Source organism: Pleurodeles waltl, chromosome 4_2, assembly GCF_031143425.1.
Source record: "Pleurodeles waltl isolate 20211129_DDA chromosome 4_2, aPleWal1.hap1.20221129, whole genome shotgun sequence".
Lineage (NCBI taxonomy): Eukaryota > Metazoa > Chordata > Amphibia > Caudata > Salamandridae > Pleurodeles > Pleurodeles waltl.
The window spans coordinates 348,863,416-348,884,821 of NC_090443.1; the positions used below are offsets into that span (position 1 = coordinate 348,863,416).

Genomic DNA, 21,406 nt, shown 5'->3' on the forward strand with positions numbered 1-21,406 from the left:
CCATATGCAAATCAAATGGATTAAACCCAGATCTGTGACTGGGGTTGAGTGAAAAGTTTCAACACTCCGTCCAGCCCCCTTTTGTGTTGCTAAAGTCGCCCCAAGTGGCCAAGGTATGCCCAGACATGGGTCCCTTGCTCACTGTGCCAATGGACTAAGCTAGCCTAGCTGATGAGGGGAGATCCCCTGAAACCTGGTCCCAGGATGTTTGTTTCCTGTCCATTGAGGACCTGGCTTGGTAGTTTGGGCTGGACTGTTCCCATAGGGAGCAGGGTCAAGACTCATTTGCATGTGGCTGGGTACAAACTGGGGTGGCATGGTGAGCAAAATAACTATGAATTAAACCCAAATCTGTGACCGAGGGTGAGTGTTTGAAAAGTTTCAACATTCCATCCATCTTCCTTTTGTGGTGCTAAGGTCATCCATACTTCTTTCAAAATGTGTTAATATGCCAAAAACTGTTGCAAAAGAAAATGGTTGTAACGAAAATATCACATAAAGCTGATATTGTCAACTTTTTAGCTGTTGAGACCCACTGTGAAAAATGAAAAACGTAACATTGATAATACTATTCCTTTAAATGGCTACTTTATTATGTTGATCTCTGAGTGCTTACTAAAAATTAATTGCATCTGACTTCTTTTGTAGGTGAAACCAAACAGTAACCAAGTAAATTTGGCTTCCTGCTGCGTGATGCCACCAGATCTAACGGAGTTTGCAAAACAGTTTGATATTCAGTTGCTAACTCATAACGATCCAAAAGGTTAGTATAAAATGTTTGGAATAAAATTCAGCCACAGAATGGCTGCCCAGATGTTTAGTAACTCCCAGGATATTTTTTCCTGTCGAACATTTTTTTTTTTTAAGTTAGTATGTTTATAGTTTTAAAAAAATAGAATTACTCTACAGACCTTCCAGGAAGCAAGTATCTTAAGTAATAGTACATTAAACAAAAGTAATTCACTAACTTTCATGTACTTTTCATACTTGCCTGATTCATTTTAAAACCCATTTTATTGGAAGTAAATGAGTAAAGATCCAGGACATCCGCTTCCCATTATTTTTTGCCCTTCAACGTGGAACACCTAGATAGTATGCCCCTTAAAAAATTGTATAATCTTTGTGAAATTTGCAAAGTTGCTGACTGCTACTCTGGTCTGTCCATGACCCTTATACCAAAGTGCAAGGGTGTGATTTAGCCAAAGCCACAAGAACAAAGAACGTTCCTTCGTGTCAGCCAAGTGCTTCCGAGTTTGATTGTGATAGGTACACTGAGTAAGTTATTTGATTAATGTCTTTGCTTGTCAGGCACAGTGCTGCAAAGAAGAGATCTGAAATTTGCTACTTCCCATCCTGTGGATACCATACATTAGTATTGGCCACACCTTTGTTGCCTCCAAACTCCCAACTTCCCCTCCCTCCCTTCGGTCAATCAAAATTAATTCCATGGGAAAACGCCATTCTGCAAGAAAAAAGTCCCATGGCCATTTTAAACTGCCACACATAGGCCTCTGGCTGCAGTTAAGACTTGGTTCTTACTGATAGCTCAAAGGAGTGTCATAGGTAAGCACAGGTACAACTGAAGCATCTTATGCTCTTACTAGTGTTATGATAGTATTATGATTGCCCCTGTAATTACAGTACTTTTCACAGTGTGGAAGAGAAAAGCACCTTAGACACCTACGTATTATTGTTTTAACTTCTTCCAGCTTCGTATCTTCAACAAACTAAGCCCGTCCATGTTTTGCTGTATCAAAGTGAGTGCTTTTATTTTAGTCTTATTTAGTTGACGTTCTCCATGTCACAGAGCATCAGTAAATTTAGAAAAAATTGTAAGCCCTCGACTACCCGGTCACACAAAATGGTATTACCTTTTCAATGCAAATAAGGTATGTGCTCACCTCCTACCCACCTTGGGGGCAGAATGAGTTGTGATGGCCACATTAAGAGAAAGAAGTTACCACAACAACAAACTTTTCTGGAGTTATTTACCTTTTGTATACATACTTTGAACAGAAAACGATTCGCGATCAGCGCAGTGAATATTGGGTCTGCATATGTTGATGCTCTAATCACTCTAATTAAGAGGGTTGATGCACAAGATCTGGACCATCCACATTTTTATAAGACTTGGTCCAAGACTATAAACCTGCATAAAACAAGAATTTCACATTAAATCTAGGAATTAGCATCAATATAATTGTAATTTTGCAAGGCAGCTAACATAAGGTCCAAGGAACGACTAAGTACAGATCTGTAAAGAGACTAGCGTAGCATCTGCCTTCAAAGAAATGAGCTAAAAGACTGATATATCTCCGAAACTAAACAGCTTTTATAAAGTTTCAGGGTACAGAAGTTACTCATTTCATGGTATATGACATTGGAAGGGTAGTCTAGCAATGTTGCAAAGACATAAACCAATCAATATTCTGGTAAACAAGATACTTCTAGATAAACTTTCTTCCTAATGCATTTCATTGATTAGGCTATGCATAACTAATTCAGGAGACAAACACAGTAGTACAATGGTTTTGTTCAGCTAATGAATGACATACAAAGAACTTCGGCTGGAAACCTTGGGACGCTACAAAATAAAGAAACATCCTGAAGTAAAAGTTACTTACCTTCTGTAACAATATATCTGGTAGAGACATATTCTAGTTGCAGATTCCTTACCTTAGAATTTCCCCCAGACATCAGACTGGATCCGGAGATTTTTGTTTGCGCAGTACCCCTGCGCTTTTAGGTGGCATTGGTCGACTCTGCAGGCGTCATTGTCGTTGTGGTCGCTGTGATGACATTGCGGTCGTATACAGGCACCACCCTGGTGCGCTGACGTCAGTTTCTTTTCATGACTTTGCATGCCAGTAGCGCGTAGCCATGAAGAACACTGAGAATGGTGTGCCAAAACTAGGGCCCTTAAAGGGAAGTTCCCGTCCCTAGCAGTCAGTTTGCTGGACAGGGATGATGGGCGGGTCGGTAAGGAATCTGCAACTAGAATGTCTCTACCAGATATATAGTTACCGAAGTTGTACATCTGATAGAGACTTATATTTGCAGATTCTTTACCTTAGAATAGATACCCAAGCAATACCATTCCCAGTGGTGGGCTGTGAACCAAGATCACACCAAAAAGTCCTGCAGGACCGAACGGCCAAAGTAGCCGCCTCTGCAGACCTGACTGTCCAGGCAGTAATGCTTGGTGAACGTATGCATGGACGCCCAGGACTCGATCTCCGCGTGCTAACGCTGTGGTAGCAGCAGTTGCTCTGGTTGAATGAGCGTGCAAACCCTTATGTGGTTGCTTTTTTGCCAAAGCGTAGCACATCTTGATGCAGAGGACTACCCATTGCAAGATGATCCTCTTCTACACCGCCTTTCGTTTCTTCGCACCCACATAACCCACAAAGAGTTGACCGTCCACCCTGAAATCTATGGTACAATTTAGATAGAAAACCAACACTCTTTTTAAATCCAGACAGTGGAGTCTCTTCTCCTCGAGAGGGATGTGGGGTTGAGTAAAAGGTAGGCAAGGTGATTGATTGGCCTACGTGAAAAGGTGTCACCACTTAAGGAAGAAAGGAAGCCCTGGTACAAAGCACCACTTTGTCAGGATGTACTGCTAGGAATGGTGGCTTCAAAGAGAGAACCTTTAGCTGACTCACTCTGCGAGCAGAGGTGAGGGCAACCAAGAAGGCAGTTTTAAGGGTCAAGAGCCGCAGAGGACAGTTGTGGAGTGGCTCGAAAGAAGCACACATGAGGTATGTGAGGGCTAAGTTTAAATCCCACTAGGGCATTATGAACGGAATAGGAGGAAACATATGTGTGAGGCCATTAAGAAGCCTCCCAACAATGGGAGATTTTTAATAGAGAAGGTTGGTCTGGTAGCCTTAAAAAGGCAGAGCTGGCAGACAAATATCCCTTGAGGGTGCCCAGGTCAGAGCCCTGCTGGGGAAGAGAAAAAACAAAGAGGAGAACCTCTGAGAGAGGTGCAGATAGAGGATCAACAGTTTGTTGATACACCATGCCACAAGTTTTGTCCAACCACAGGCGTATACCTTTTTGGTAGAGGGATGCCTGGCTGCTAAGATGACATGACAGACTTTGGGTGGAAGGTCAAAAGCCGTCAACTGCCGCCACTCAGTCTCCATGCAAGGAGGCAGCTACTGGACAGGTTTGGGTGGATGACCATCCCCTGCTGCTGCAACAGAAGATCCTCCCGAATGGGCAGTCTGATTGGAGGATCGATGGCCATGCTCAATAGCTCAGGATATCAGACTCTTCGTGCCCAGTCTGGAGCCACCAGGATGACTTGGGCCCGGTTTTGCCTGATGATATTCAGAACTCTGAGCAGAAGTGTTATTGGCGGGAAGGCGTACAGAAGGCCTGAGCTCCATTTGTGACGAAAAGCGTCGCCGAGCGAGTGCTGCCTTGGAAACTTCAGTGCAAAACAGCTGACATTGCGAGTTCTCTGTAGAGGCCAACAGAGCTAACCGAGGCTCTCCTCACTGCTGAAAGAGACCTTGAGCCACCTCCAGATGGAGATGCCATTCGTGATCGACGGCTGAGTTTGTCTGTTCTGACGTTCAGAGAGCCAGCCAGACGTTGAACCACCAGGGAAATGCTCTGATGTTCCAGCATCAGCACCTCCTGACAAAGGGTCCATGACCTCACTCTGACCTGCTTGTTGCAGTACCACATGGCGCTGGTGTTGTCGGTAAACCCCTGCACCACTTTCCCTTTGAGAGAGGGAAGGAATGCTTTCAATGCAAGTCAGATTGCCCGGCGCTCCAAAAGGTTGATGTGGAGCCCGGACTCTGCTCTCTGCCTTTCCCTTGTGGCCACCCCATCCCAGGAATGACACATCTGTCAGGACTATGAGATCTGGTTGGGGTTGGGAGAGGGATAGGTCGTTGACCCAATTTGGATTCGACAACCACCACAGCAGGTCTTTCGCAATTCCCTCCGAGATCTGAACCATGTTGGAGAGATTCCCCTGTTGCTGCGCCCACTATAACTTCAGGTCCCACTGCAGAGGCTGCATATGCCTTCTGGCATGTTGGACCAGCAGGATGGCCATGAGGCCCAGCAGCCTCAGTCATTCTCACTGAAATCCAGGATAGAGGCTGAAACATCGGTATCATAGCCTGAATATCCTGGACTTGCTTTTCAAGAGGATAAGCCCAAAACTGCGAGGGAGTCAGGCGTGACTTTGGCACGTTTATTAGTGAACTCTAGGGAATGCAGGAGGTTCACCGTAGTCTGGAGGTGGGAGACGACTTTCTGGGATGTGTCTGCCTTCAACAGCCAGTCATCGAGGTAGGGGAAGACTGGAGCCCCTAACTTGCGCAGATGAGCTGCAACCACTACCATCACTTTCGTGAATACCCCAGGGGCACTGGTAAGGCCAAAGGGGAGCACAGTGAACTGCAAGTGCTTTTGACCTACCACGAATCGCAAGTAACACCTGTGGGCCGGCACGACGGGAATGTGAAAATTGGCATCCTGCAAGTCCAACGCTACCATCCAGTCTCTAGGGAAGAAAGGACCTGAGCTAGGGTTAGCATCTTGAACTTCTCCTGCTTGAGGAAGAGATTGAGGGAGCGGAAATCTAGGATAGGACGAAGGCCCATGTCCTTTTTGGGCACCAGAGAGTAGCAGGAATAACAAGCATGACCTACTTCTGGCACAGGGACCCTCTCTATCGCTCCCTTGGCCAGGAGAGCCTTGACCTCCTCGCAGATAAGTGCCATTCGATCCTTTGATAGATGATCATATGATGGTGGCATGACTAGAGAAGTCTCGAAGGGGAGGCAGTAGCTCCTTCTGATGATTTGTAACTCCCACCTGTCCATGGTATTGGATTTGTAGTAGGGGCAGGTGATGGTGAATCCTGCCACCAACTGGTCCCGGATGTGTTCTGATGGACTAGGAAGGTTTGGAGGCAGAGGAAGGGGCAGGGCGTGGTGGACTGGGTGGCCCGCTGACTCCCTGCTACACAAGCCCATGGGATCCCAGGGCTGCACAGGGGCTATATAGCATGCACGGGTTGGTGGCCAGGTGGAAAGGAACTCAGTTGGATGCCCCTTCCGTAGCCACAAAAGGGACAAAAGGTGGACTTTTGGGGGCGAGGAGCAGCTGTGAGGCCAAGGGACCGAGCCATAGCCCGGGAATCCTTGAAGCGCTTGAGCGCTGTGTCTGTCGTTTTGTCTCCGAAGAGACGGGTGCCATCAAAGGGCATGTCCATCAAGGATTGTTGGACATCCCCAGAGAATCCAGATGTCCTCAGCCAGGCATGGCGTCTCATTGCCACGGTCGATGCAACGGATCTATCCAGTGAGTCGGTCGTATCCAGTCCACTACGAATCATGAACTTTGCTGCATCTCTCCCTTCTGTAACGGCTTGGGAGTGAATGGTCCGGGCCTCCTCCAGAACTCGAGGCAGCACTTGCGCAACCGCATCCCAGAGAGTGTGACAATAGCAGCCCAAAAGGCCTGCAGTGTTCACGGACTGCAGCACTAGACTGGCGGAAGAAAACATCTTCTTTTTCAAGTTGTCCAGTCTTTTTGATTCCCTGTCCGGGGGAGCGGTAGGGAATGCACCATAGTATGACAAAGCCTGGATGACGAGGCTCTCAGGCGTACGGTTTTGGGTCAGGAATTGTAGGTCGGTCGGCGCAGGCTGATGGCGTGGGCAAAGGTCCTATTCACAGGAGCCCCTGTGCTAGGTCTGGACCAGGTACCCAGAAGGACGTCTGTAAGTGCTTCATTTGAAGGGAAGGAAGGGTTCCAAGTTGGAGGCCCCAGGTTGAAGCACTTCGGTTAGGAGGTTAGTCCTGACCTCCACAGAAGGAAGCTTGAGGTCCAAAACCTTAGCAGCCCTTCTCACCACCATTGAGTATGACGCTCCTCTGTAGCCACGGTAGGGGGAGAAAGTATGCCAGCATCAAGGGAGGTGTCCAACCCACTGACATCACCCAAATCCTGAACCCAGTCCATTTCATGGTCAAGCTGGTATTCTAAAGGGTCCAGCGACCCCTCTACACTATCCCCTTATCCATACCCATATCAATAGGGGTCAGGATCAACCATGGCCCAGGAGAGCCTATGGAAAATGGAATTGGCGTAGAGCGATGCCGTCCCGGCACAGGGTTGTCGGGAATTAGTATAGGGTCAACGTTAATTGTGGGCCTAACCGCCGTCTGGAGCGTCGACGTCTGGCCTGACACTGGGGAAGGTGTCCTCCAGAGTCTGGGCCGAAGCCGAAGACTTGGAACCGGAGGGGGCCCACACAGACTCCCCTGGGCTCGAGGGCACCAAGGGTGGGTTGCTCTGCCAAAATATGAGGCACATTGCCTCGTAAAATTCCTTGAGTTGGGCAGGGGTTGTGCCGGCTCCTGGAAAGTCCGGGAGGCACAGAGCAGACCCAGACGGAGGCTCCAAAGACAGAGGCCTAGAGTGACACTCTCCCCACGTTGTGTCATCTGAAGAATGGGGTGAAGTCAAAGAACGTTTTGTCTTCTTCAACTTCTTCTTCTTCTTCTTCTTGTGACCCAAGTGTCCAGATGACTTGGATGACGAAGAGTGGTGATGACTCCCCAACCGGTCTCCTGACAATCCTCTCGAACGAGACCGGGAACAATGCGGGCTGCCATGAGCTTTAGGGACCGCTCCCTCAAAGCCTTCGAGTTCATGGCCTGATACTCTGAGCACGACTTAAGGTCATGGTCACGCTCCACAGACCAGAGGCACACCAGGGCGGATCCCTGACCAATATCATTTGGCGACAGGAGTCGCAGGGCTTGAATCCGGTCTTACGGGACATCCCTTGATGCATCCAAAACTCGTCAAAAACGAATCAACAAAAGTGTCGCAGTTAGTCAAAAAATGACTGGGGTAGCTCTTCTCCAGATCTGCGCGTAGGCTGGCAAGCAAAGAAAAACCAGACGTAAGCGCGCCAAGGTGGCTCTTATATATGACTGCAGCGTCATCACTGACCACAATGCCCGCTGAGTTGAGCGACGCCACCGAACGGCACGCAGGGGAACTGCTCTAAAGAAAAATCTCCAGATCCAGTCTGATGTCTGAGGGAAATTCCAGAGTAAGTAATCTGCAACTAAAAGTCTATCAGATCATTGCTTCCTCAAGAGAGCAAAAATATTACATTACAGATACCACACTAGGGGCCAGATGTAGGAAACTGTTTGCGACTCGCAAACGGCAAAATTTGCCGTTTGCGAGTCGCAAAACGCAGTTTCCTATGCAGAAATGCATTTTGCGAGTCGGAACCAACTCGCAAAATGCATTTCCGACTCGCAAATAGGAAGGGGTGTTCCCTTCCTATTTGCGACTCGCAGTGGGATGCAATACCATTTGCGACCGCGTACGCGGTCGCAAATGGCATCGCAGTTACCATCCACTCCAAGTGGATGGTAACCCACTCGCAAATTGGAAGGGGTCCCCATGGGACCCCTTCCACTTTGTGACTGGACCCACAAATATTTTTTCAGGGCAGGGAGTGGTCCCTTGCCTGCCCTGAAAAAATACCGAAACTAAAGGTTTCGTTTTTTTTTTAAGTGCAGCTCGTTTTCCTGTAAGGAAAACGGGCTACACTTAAAAAAAAATAAAAAAAACTGCTTTATTGATCAAGCAGTCACGAACATGGAGGTCTGCTGACGACAGCAGGCCTCCATGTTAGCGAGTGCCTATACTCGCTATGGGGCCGCAATTTGCGACCCACCTCATGAATATTCATGAGGTGGGTCATTGCGACCCCATAGCGAGTTGCAGTCGGTGTCTGAGACACCGTACTGCATACCAATTTGCGACTTGCAAATTGCGAGTCGCAGGGACTCGCAATTTGCAAGTCGCAAATTTGCATTTTGCTACATCTGGCCCTAGATGCTTTGTTTTCAATGATATTCCTGAAATGAAAAAACACAGAAGCACACAGAGAGAAAATGCCATGCTCACTTAAAATAAACATGCAATATTCTGCAAATGTGAATAGCTGTTGATGCAGTCTGACTACAGCCGAATCATGCCAACTGAATCATGTTTAAATGAAGCATTATTTCCAGTTATTGAAAACTTGCCTGTGCCTAATACGACTTATTCTTACTCCCAGATCTTTAATGTTTTAGCTTGTGTGTACCCTGCCACCTAGAAGCAAGACAAAAAAGTTTCAATAGCTGTTAATTCATAGCTTTGCACAGCTGTACTCTGCATCCATGTATGAGTCACACGTGGTGCAATCCCTTCCCTGCTCATAGGGACAACCTTGCCAGTTCTCATTTTCTCTGCTGAACGATGTTGATCAGAGCCAGCTTATTAATGGGCAAGGAATTCTTGAGTGGGTCTGCCCTTACAACTATTTGAACTCTTTTTTTGGATTGCTTGTGTGCTGTGCCTTTTGAGGTCGAGCATAGCAGCACGCAAGTGCTGCTCTTCTTGGCATGTTGTAATCTATTCTGTGGGCTTTAACCATATCCATCACTTTCAGTTGTTCTTGGGCCTGACTTTCAAAAATCCCTTGATGTTGTTGGTAAATACTTTGTTTGTCCCGCCTTGAGGCTATTTTGCTACCGCCATGGAGACTGAACCTGTTATATGAATGATTGCACAATGAAGCATGTACCTTAGTGTGGCATACTATTTTTTCTTTAGCCTTGCTGCTTCACGCTCATGGTGGTATGTTGTTTCTTCCTTGTTTTTGGGCATATTGCTGTTTCTTTGCAATGTCTGTGGGGACTTTTTTAGTTTTTATTTTTGTTGCAGTTTTATGTAGCATGAACTCCACTCCACACAAGTATTGGAGCGCTCTTTTTTGTTTTTTTTTTTTTTTTTGAAGTTTTATACAACACAAACTCGAAACAAAGGTATTATAGTGCTTTACGTGAGCACCTGTTACATTACACAAGAACACATTCATTTTTGGCAGGAAAGATGGATTAAGTGGTTTGCCAAGAATCACAGGATGTTGAGCCGGTGCTGAGACTCGAACGGTGTTCCCCAGCTACAAAGTTGGCAGCTCTGCCCCTTACACCACATCTTCTCTCCTAGGGTTCTTTGTCTGGTGCGTGTTTGGGCAGTCTGGCAATAACTCTTATTTTTTTTCTTATATAGCACTTGGGAATACAGGTTCTGCCATTTCATAGCGCTCTAAATCAAGTGCCATTCTTAACAAAATAGCTTTAATTCGTTTGCATTGACCTTACAGAGATGAAGAGGTGAAAAAACTGTCAGGATTGTAATCTGTGATATTCTCGTTCTGTCAAGACCTCTGCAGTGGGTGCATTAACCAACTAACTTGAGTAGAGCTTAACACTAGGCGATAGCACATGCTCTTGATAACCTCCGGAGCGTCACCAACCAAGCACATAGCTTCGTGCTATGCAAGAAGATGGCAACAAGTGTTGGCTCCAAAATGGTGGAAAAGGAGTTGTGACTCCAGACACAAGCATTTCACGGCCTCAAGCTTGATAGCAAAAAACATCTAGCCTTTGGATGTGAATTGGGCCTCTTCAAATAGAATTCAGATAGTAGAAGCAGCCATTTTCCTAACCCTGTAGCACAAAGAAGCTAACCCAAGGGTGCCACAGTGAGAGGAACAGCATATCATCCTCATATACTTCATCCCCTCTTCTTATTTCTGGTTCCCTTCTCTTTTTATTTCCCTTGCCCACTGTGCTCATCCTTGTCTTTTTCTTTCTCGCTCAACCTTATTCCTTTTCCTATAGTCATGTTTTCCTGCACTCCTTCCCATTCTTCCACCCTCTCCCTTACTTTCATTCCTTCATCTCTGTTCTTTATGGCTCCCTTATTACTCTCTCTGTACCCCTCACATTGAAAAGCAGAGGCTGACTCTTAGTAAAAGCTTGTTCCTTTTAAAATAACTACTCATTTTACAGTTTACTGAATCTGTGGAGGGTGACTGGGATTGGGAGTGCTAATCATTTTTAATTTGGTGTTTTAACTTCTGGCTTGTGCAATTTGGCTTGAGTAAAACACAGTTCTGATTAAGGCCATGGACCCATAGAAGCCACTCAAGGCCACAACATGTTGACAAGATATCTAGATGTTTAGGACACATTAATTGTCCTATTAACGTCACTACTCTTTTAGTCTTACCCCAACCCTCTTTTTTTTTTTTTCCAATAAAGTATATTTACAGGTATAGGAGGTAATTTTATTCGGATACCACCATTGTCTTATACCCATACAATATCACACACTCAAGTGAAGAGACCCAATGATGATACTCTTCCCCTACTTCAGCCCAACGGAGATAACATACACTTTTGATGGCGACAATGTGGTTGAGGGTCTCAGAGACAAATTCTTCAAGACTCTGGTCCACAGACCGTTTGGGTTCAGTCCAGCAGCTCGATTGTCCATGAAGATCTCGGTTGCTCATCTGGCTAGGCATCCTTGTGCAGTCTACATTGGCTGTGCATTGCGAGCCGCATCAAATTGAAAACACTAATATTTGCTTTCAGAGCTTCTGAGCAAAAAGGCCCTTTTATATTTACGTGTTTCCAGGGTCTGCAAGGCAAGAAGAGGAAGTTGCTCCCTTTCCTTACTGACCTGCAAGCTCTGGAACCCATTGCTTCTCTCCCACCGAAACAGTATTTTGACAAGCTTATGAAGCCTTTTCTCTTTTATGTATAGATTTCCTGTTCTTTGGTTAGATATGTCGTCTGTTTCACTTTTAGGCCACAAGCGCCGGGGCGCCTCTTCCGAACCAGCTGCGCGCTGTATACATTTTATTGTATTGTCAATACAAATTATTGTAAATACAGGTAATCTCTTGGGACATGCACTGTGTTTAGAATAAATGCATGGTTTAAAGGGTGTTGTCTTTGTTTTTAGTCTGTGTGGGAAAGATTTTCATGTTGTGCAGATGTAACAAATAGAATCAAATTCAGTACTTTGATCAATTCTATTGCAAGACCATATATATATATATATATATATATATATATATATATATATATATATATGATCATCTTTAATACAATAAAATGTGAATTTTGGCATCTGTTTCAGTGAAGCAAGACATTTTAATGAACTTGTTGTCAAAACGTTTAGCATGTCATTAAGCTGGGATAAAGCAGGCAGTAGGCTCTCTCTTAGCCCCACAAAGCCCTCTGTTATAGAGTTATGGGCATTGCGGAGAGAAAAGACAGGGATCCTGTAGTCCTTCTAAGGATTATAAAATTGACAGGGTCAGTGTGGAGAAATGCAATCCGTTCTACCAGAGCACTAGCTGGGAATGTGTATGTGTATCTACTGTGGAATTGACAAAGGGAACGTATGAGAATAGTATACAAAACAAACACTAAACTTTTTATATAAAGATATATCCTAGTGAAGCAGGCTTTGTGATAAGTATAATATCAGCCACGCATACCTGTATTAAGCTGAATGTAGCCGTAGCTGGAGCAGCCCACTGTGGTCCATCCGTCCTCTGCTGCTATCAGGAAATCAGTTCCCTGCTGATGAGCAGAATAATAGGGCTTTCGTAGTAGTTTACACAAGGAACACGTGTGAAATTATGCTTGTGTGCTGGAGAATTCATGCATATATGAGAAATATGCAGTGCGAACAAAAGCATTATGTGTTCCATACAATATACAGTTACATTATAGGTGAAAGTAACCATGTGCAAGCATTCTGAAAAAAAATAATCCTACTTTTGTGAATACATACATACATAAATGGACGCTTACATGTTTAGGCCAAGTGCTATAAACCTAGGCCAGGAGAAGCAATAGACTGTAGGTCATACAAACAGTGTAGAGGTCATAGATCATACACAGGTTATAGGCAGTGCCACTGGAATTATGTGATGCTGCAGCATTTTCCTCGTACTTATGGATTTGCCTCGTAATCCATCATCTGCGGCATAATTTGCAGATAGTAATTAAAAAATTGTTTCTAGGGCAAACAGATCGAAAGTTACTAAAAACGTGGCGAAATGTGTTCCCACTAAGTGAAAGGGTTTTCACACAGGTTGTCTGGTCATCTTTCAGTTGCCGACTATTGTATTTTGTTGTTAAATTGGTATGAATGATGTCAAATCTTTTCACAGACACTGTTAATATGTGTAAAGATCACAAAATAACGAAGTATTTCTATCACAAAATCTGTTGCATAATTTAGTGAATCCTGCCGCATAATTAGATCCTCCCCTGCCGTATAATTCCAGCACCTTGTTACAGGTCATTAGAAGTGCGTTTACTTGCCACAGTTCATAGAAACATACTGGCTATTCCCTCAGCCTGCAAATTGCTGGCAACCACGCCAATGCTACTATTAAAATGTGGAGCACTATGCAATTGTAGCTGATGTGCTAAAATGTTGAATTTAAATAATGCACAATATTCTTACGCCATCATAATCAGACCACTAGTTATGGTAATGGTAGCTTGTCTGAAAGTTAACACAACATCGTCCTGTATAGGACAAGGACGCCAGGCATCTGGAGTCATAACATCAAGGAAATGTACCACTGTAGTCTTCTCTTCCTGGGACAAGCTAATACAAGTGCCACCTTGTACAGCTACAGGCTTCATTTGTGGCACAAGTTTGGCCGGTACCTCTCCTTCCTCTCAGTCTGTGGTCCAAAGGGTTACAAGTTCATGCTGAATCACAGCAAGTTTTGGAGCTGGTTTCTGTTATGTAGAAAGTGTTTTCTGGGGAGTCCCATTTCTGGAGCCCTCTTTTATATCTTGTGTAAGAGAACGGTAAATGGGGTCTCATCTTACTCTGAAGCCTGCGCTGCGAGAGGTTTGAGTAAATACTTTATTCTTCCGGGCTGAAGTCGGGGCTTATCTTATTCATATGACTAATATTGCCCTGTTCGGTTCCATAAATTGATTTTGACCTTGGCATGCCCATTCTGCTAATGTATTTTGCATTCTCCGTCTTTACGACCAGACACTAAGATTACCAGTATTTTCATTCAGTCAGTTTATCAAATGAATGCATTTACTACAGAGATGGTTTTACAATCTTTGTCAGTGGTCCAAATCTCTGTACAGGACTAATTTAGTCAGTGGTCACATGGCTCCCTCTACTTCAATCCTTGTCTCTCGCAGCACATTTTCAGATGTTGGGGTGGTTGAGCCTTGAAGTGGAGTGGTGTCAGAGGGGACTGGAGAGTCGATTGATTAACGTCCTGTAATGTCTAGTTCTGGGGTCCTTAAGCGCAGGCAGCTTGGAAGTGGAGGCGCATTCCTGATGTGCCTGAAGACGACATTAGGGTGTCCGGTCTGGCTGAGCTACTGGTTAGTCTGTGGGAAACGGGGGCGATTCAAACCCACCTAATGTAGACAGGTGTCCCTCGAAGCTCACCCTTCTCGCTTTCAAGCACATGTCCTATATATTCGCTGATGGATTATCCACTTAGGGCTTATTTACACATTTTAAGACTGGGTTCAGTAAAAGCCTGGTATTGTTTTAGGTGTGTTAAATGGAAGGAGAATAATAAACGTGTTAACCAGTTGTGTGAATGGTACTAATATTAACTGAGCACGCTGTCTCTTGCACATAGAAAAGAATGGCGACAACTAGGCTGTCAAACTGCTGTTCGTTAATTAATTGATGTTGAAGTAAGGTTGTTGATATACCACGTTATGTAGCTAGCTGATTAAAAACTGCTAGCCATTACATCATAACTATACGGTTATCACAATTGTGTAATCTAAGCAGTAGAGCTTTGAGATAACAAGTCATCGCAATACCTTGCCTATTCAACGATAAATATACAGCAGTGCAATTGAATGTTACATTGTTGTACCCTTTCTGACTGAACGATAACCATTACCTAGGTGGGTGAGCATGCACTTTAACGTATTTACTTATTTTCAGTTGCAGTTTATTGCCATATGTACTCAGTGATACAAAATAATTGTCTGTAGCGGTTTTGACTGGTTTTCATTTTGTTTTTTTTGTTTTTTACGAGGAGCCCCCAGGTTGTTAAAAAAAATAAGTACGAGACACCAAGCAGAACCAGATTTCTATGTCAAAGTTGTAACGTGGAATACTGTATTTAATTGTACCCTGCTTTGTATTCACGTCCCTTTAAAATAAACATTTGGAAGAGCTGTCTTTCGACTGTCCAGGAAAACGAAAAAATAACATTTAACCTTTTCCTCACTTACCCTAAATACAGTGATTAGATGAGAGAGAATAATAGCTGCCACAGGAAAAAATTGAAAACGGATTTTCTATTAAGGAATATAATACCACTATTTATTGGCTGTGACAAGAAGTATATGAAATCACACAGCCTTCTGTTTACCTCCTAGTCCTCAGATGTTGCAGACTCCTCGTTCTCTTCACAGAACCAGATATTGAAGTGTTAACAGGTCCTTGATCCTATATCAATCAATCAAAAATCTACAGTAACAGAATACCAACTATCACTAGTGGTTTGTGAGCATTCATATTTTTGCATATCATAAAAGAATAGCCAACATGGCTCAGATAACACACCATACGCATGAACACTACTTTTGCACGAGAAAAGCAAGATGTGGTACTCCAATACACAATCAATTTCACAAAGTGATTATCCTAGACATATGACATGTCCACAGCCTCCTGCTCTGCAAGGCACTAAGTTGGACCTGCCAACATTAGGGTGGTCTTCTCCAAAACTGTTTGCCTACTTAACTCCAGTTTTGCTGAATTCGTTTTTGTTTACTTTGGGACTCTAGGACTGGTTAGAAGTGCTGGTGCTATCTCCCTAAAACACGGTTTGATTGATATATACTCAATTGGCATATTAAATATACGTGTAAGTCCCTAGTAAAGTGCACTACAAGTGCCCAGAGTCTTTAAATTAAATGCTTCTAGTGGTCCTGCAGCACTGATTGTGCCCCCCACTTGAGTAGCCCTTAAAGCATGTCTCAGGCCTGCTATTGCAGAACATGTGTGTGCAGTTTAAACTGTTATGTTGACCTGGTAAAATAACCCTTTTGCCAGGCCCAAGCCTTCCTTTTTAAAACATATGTCGCCCCTAAGTTAGGCCCTAGACAGCCCAAAGGGCAGGGTGCAGTGTATTTAAAACGTTGGACATGTACTTAAAGGTTTACATGTCCTGGTAGTGAAAAATTCTTAAATTTATTTTTCACTACTGCAAGGCCCATCTCTCCCATAGGTTAACATCGGGATTACCTTATTACATCTTATAAGTGTAATTCATGATCGGGAAGAGTTACGTTTGTCAAGTTTGGTGTCTCTGTGATCACAATTTAAAATCACAACTTATGGTGAAGTTGGATTTAAATAAAAAATGTCATTTTTAGAAAGTTGGTATTTTCTTACTTTAGTGATTTGGTGCCTGCTGCATGTCTCTGATCACTTGTCTGGGTTGAGTGATAGCTGGGCTTTGTGTATTCCTTGTAGACAGCCGCACACAATGGGAGCTTAGGTGTGACTTGATGGACCCTGATGGGCCATCCTGACGGGATGTCAGGGAGGAGGTGGCCACAGTCTCACACTTACACCTGAATAAGCCATGTCCTGTCCCCCCACTAAGGGCTGCATACCCTTCTGTAGCAGGTCTGGAGCCAGGGCAGGAAGGTAGGACCTCCGTGCACGCCAAAGGCTTCTTTGAAGCCTCCTCCAAATCAAAAGGCACCACTAGGTATAAAAACTAGACCTCAGTCCCGACCACTCCAGTACAGGTGTGGACCTGTGGGTGCCCTGCCAGGAAGGACTGCTGTGCTGCTCCAAGGACTGCCACTCTGCTAGACTGTTGCTCTGGAAGAACGGCTGCCTGCTGTGGTTGCCTGCTACCCTCCTTACCTGAGTGAGAAGGACTGGACCCACAATGACTCCAAGGGCCAGCCTACTGGTCTCCTGATCTGAAGTCTCAGGGACATAAAAGACTTCGAACAAACTCATCACTGCAACTGGACTCTGCCAGCTATGAGCCTCACCTTCCAAGTAGTGCCATCCCGGTCCTGGGACCTTGGAAGTAGATCTTCAGGTGCTCCTCCAGAAGAACCACAGCATCTGCGCCACTGTGTGGATGAAATTGGGGCATCTATGTCATTGTGTGGATAAAACTGGGGCATCGCTTTCGCAGCCAGCACTGCGTTTTCTTTGGCACAGGGTCTGTGCATCCCGTCAAACGGCCTAGACGACAACACCAAACTCTGCACCCACTGCAATCATTGGAATCAACGCACCTCCTTGATATCGATGAAGCAGGCACCCAAACTCCATTGCATCTCGGCTCTGACATCGCCACAACTGAGGGTGGAACTTCGACGCATCTCCTCAGCTGCGTAGAGAAAATATACGCATCTCCTTAGCGGCATTGTTCCGAACCAATACAATGCTCCCCCACTTAGATTTAAGGTACTTTGGTTAAGTGGGCCCTACAGGATCCTTGTAGCCAGTCCGAACTCAGTTGTGGTTGTCCTGAAATTTTGACTTTGTCCCATTCCGGCATGACCAGAAAGCCCCGGGTTGGCTCTTTTTGCTTCTATAAAAATTCACAGCTCCAGCCAGTTCTACTTACTAGATTTTTATTGTTTTTTGGACATGTTTTATTTATTAAATTAAGTTCTATTTTTCTAACCAGGTGTGATCTTTTTGTGTGGTATTTTCACTGTTTTACTGTTTGAAGTGTTGCACAAATACTTTGCACATTGACGCTTAAGTTAATTCTGATTGTTCTGTGCCAAGCTACCAGGGGGTGAGCACAGGTTAATTTAGGGTGTGTTGGTGACACCCTTACTAGGTCTGTGGTTCCTGCTTCATCAGCGTACTGCGTACAGCGTTCTGTCAACCAGAAGCCCAATTCCTGAAAACAGTTTTAAATTAATGTGCACCTTTTGTGTTGGGTATCAAATTCTCATGCTCCTGGCACTCTGTCTATCTTTTTGCTGTGTTTTTTTAATTGTAAACTGATCTGGCGTAATTGTTTTGTGTTACTGATGGCTGAATTAAGGTCATAAAGAAAACAATGAATGGCTTTGCGTGGCCAGCTGGATCATCCTCTTCTGAGTAGCTGTTAAGTAGCGCTAACAATTTTCCCTCCTGGCATGCATTTCAATTTCCTACATACATGGAGAATGGTTTACATCTTATTTAGTTCAATCCGGAATAGCTAAACCACATGCAGCTTTGCTATTAACTTAAAGCCACACGAAGAGTAAGTGGTATTGTGTTCTGTTTAATTCTTCAAATTTAATACATTTTGGTTTTATACTTTTCCTTTAGAACTGCTTTCGGAATCCAGCTTCCAGGAAACTATCAAAGAAGCAGTTGAAGACAGTCGCTCAAATGAGTGGACGCCATTGTGGCTATTGCGTTACTCCGTGATTGTCAAGAGCAGAGGCATTATAAAATCAAAAGGCTATATTTTACAGGCTAAGCGAAAGGTCCCTCCTCTAGTACATCATCCATTAGGCTATGAAAGCTAGCCCAATTTGGGATTAGAGCCGCCTTGTATGTAATGCTTGTAAGAAGGTGCTTGAAAAGTTCGCCTAAAGAGTGGAAATTGTAAAATATTGCTGGTGTCTGACCAATTTGTTTACAAAAATCACGTTCGTAAGACATTGTGTAAATTAACTGTCCTGTCCCAGAGAATATTTGTGTCTATACACTGTGGATTGTTTCATTAAACATTTTATTTTCCAGTTGCGAGTTGTTGTTCGTTTCTATTGAGTGAACTTAGGGTTGAGTTAAACGACAATCAGTTTTGAGATTAGCTAAAATAGAGGTCGTTTCTGATATAGGTACCAACTGAAAAATAAGACGCCATGGCTAAGTACTTAAATTTATTAGTAATAAGAGTCTACAAGTGTTCTAACTGGAGTTGCAAGGCAGTAGGTGAAACAATATCTTTAGTACAAGAAACCGGCATTAAATAACGCAGGAACACTATGGGCAACCTTTGACTAGAGAGCGAAAATAAGACTAACCACAATCTAAGGTGACACATCTTATATTTTCTTTTGTTTAGTAGTTTTTATTGACTTTTACATAAACGCAAATAAACAGCATTATAAAACAAACCAAATAGGGGTAGTACTCAGTTATCAAATTGATCATCTACTCGTACGAAAGCTCTAGAGCAGCAAAGCTAGGCTTTGCTTAGTACGAAGGTAGTCACTTACGAAAATTAACAATTGTTAAGTTGTACATGTACTGACAGTTATGAAGTTGACATAAAGCGATAAGAACAATGATGAATAAATGGTAGCTCCACCACTCCTGAAAAACCGAAGATACAGACAAAATAACAATATAACAGACGGAAATGGATATTACATTAAGAAGATAGAGGAGAAGGCATAAGAGGAAAGAAGGGGATGAATGTATTATTGGGCAATCTACTACTTGCTCTGTGGAAACATGTAACTTTTTTTTTTCTTTTAGAAAAGGTCCTATGAAACAGAACAACCTAAAAACAAGAGGCTTCTTTGATATACCTATCTAATGAGCGCCAAATATTGTTGGACAACCTATCAGTAGCCTGCAATGAGCATTATGAATTACCTGCACCCTTAATATGTTACTCATGTCCACAAAGTGTAGAAAGAAAGAAATTTGGCAGATTTCCAATCCATAAGGATCTGTGTGACTGCTATTAACAAAAGGTGCAGTAGGGCATATTCATCTCTAATAAGAGTGTGTTGAGACACCAACGGTCCAAGAACCATAGTAGGGAAGTCTTATAAGATCCGTTGTTTTAATATAACAGACAACCGGTCTGCAATATCGTTCCAGAAACATTGAATTATTCTACAGCTGAAAAAAGTTACTCACAGTCCCCTGATTTATCTTCTCAGTTCCAGGATGCATCAGATTTGCTTAATTTATCCTTGGCCAATCTGCTACGGGGCCAAGAATTTTAAGTGGATCTTGAAGTTTCGACTGAGCCAGGGAGGGTATTATTTTTGTGTTGAATGACTTTGGAAAATCTCTATTTAGATTTTTGAAGTGTATACCACATTTGGATTGTAGTGCAGCAGCTTTGTTGATTGGGTGAAAGATTAACTTGTTATAGTCTCTGGAAGCAGTAGTTCAGCAGCTAACCATTTCAAGAGGAACAAACCAATTCACGGGTCTTTAGGTGGGTCTATTTTAGATACAGTTGTCTTTATTTTTAAGAAAGTGTAGCAATCTAAGTTGGATAGATTCTTGGCTTTTTATCGTAGCAAATGATAGAGGACCAGAAGGGGAATATAAATCTTTGACTAGAGAAATGCCTTTGACTGCTCAACTGGTGCTAATATTCCAGGGCAAGTCAATTTTTGTTTTCTTTCTTTCCACAGGCATAGGAGTTTGGACTTTGAGATATGCGCGGACAGTATTTTGTCTAAAAGGAGGATTGCCTTCCCTGTGTCTGGCAGGATTTGTTTTGTGTCCTTTGAGCATAGAGTGTCATTGTGAGGGTTTCAATAATGTGATCCGGGGAGGCATGTTTTTGTTGTTTGTAAAGCCACTAGGGATGAGAGACCAAGTTTTCAAAAATGTGCTGCTTCAGTAGGTAGGTAAGCGGTTTGGTAAACAACCCAATATGGGAATTTGACCCTTCATCTCTGTAGTTTGATTATTATGTTTGTAGGAAATGCTTGCCCTTTTTGGTATTCAGTAGGAATGAATGTTCTCTTATCCACCAAGAAGTGTCTAAATAATCTTACTAGCAGCATGTTAGAAATAAAATTGATTATGGGGGTGATCATCATTTTCAAAGTTTCAACTCTGTCCTACCACAAAATGTGCTTGGGAGACCAAGCCATCAGCAGCTTTTTTTTTTTCTTTCCCCCATTCCCCCCAGGGTTTTATTTTTATTCAAGTTGACGGAGGATGACAGGTTATTGGAGAACCACAGTCCAAAGTTTTTAATGTGATTGGGCCGCCAATAATAACCTGAAATGCCAGGGCATGAAGGGAGGCAACAAACATTTATAGTCCGGACTTAAGTTTTATCTCTGTTTAGACTGTATCCCGAAATCTCAGAGAATGACTATAATTCTAGCATAGTATCAGCATTTTCAGAACACAGAAGTATGTTATCGGCTTAGACTGTCGTTTAAATATGAACCAAATCGAAATGGAAGCCTTGGATGTCAGCAGAATTATTTAATAGTTGTAAAAGAGGATTGATAGCCAACAGAAACAAAAGAGGAGTGAAAGAGAAGCCTTAGCATGTGCCCTGTTGAAGATGGAAGCCATCCAATAAATCCCTGTCAGTTGCCACCAGGGCAATAGCAGCAACATATTAGGCCATACCAATTCTTATAAAACAGACGCCTTTGTTGTGGTGTTGTCAGGCAGCTTCTACATAAGGTCAGATCACCTTATAAAGGCCCTTTCTGCATCTAAAGCTATGGCCACTGCGGGGAAGCAACAAGGTGAGCCTTTTCGATGATAT

At 43.6% G+C, this 21,406-nt stretch overlaps 1 protein-coding gene across 1 annotated transcript in view; it reads left to right on the forward strand.

Moving 5' to 3' along the window:
- Window positions 1-18,662, forward strand: part of GCLM (glutamate-cysteine ligase modifier subunit) — a 120,102-nt gene extending 101,440 nt beyond the window's left edge. The window contains exons 6-7 of the mRNA XM_069231422.1: window positions 649-763; window positions 18,244-18,662. Of these exons, the coding sequence (XP_069087523.1) occupies window positions 649-763; window positions 18,244-18,446 (318 nt within the window). The 3' untranslated portion in view covers window positions 18,447-18,662. The remainder of the gene's footprint in view (window positions 1-648; window positions 764-18,243) is intronic.
- The last annotated feature ends 2,744 nt before the right edge of the window (window positions 18,663-21,406 follow it).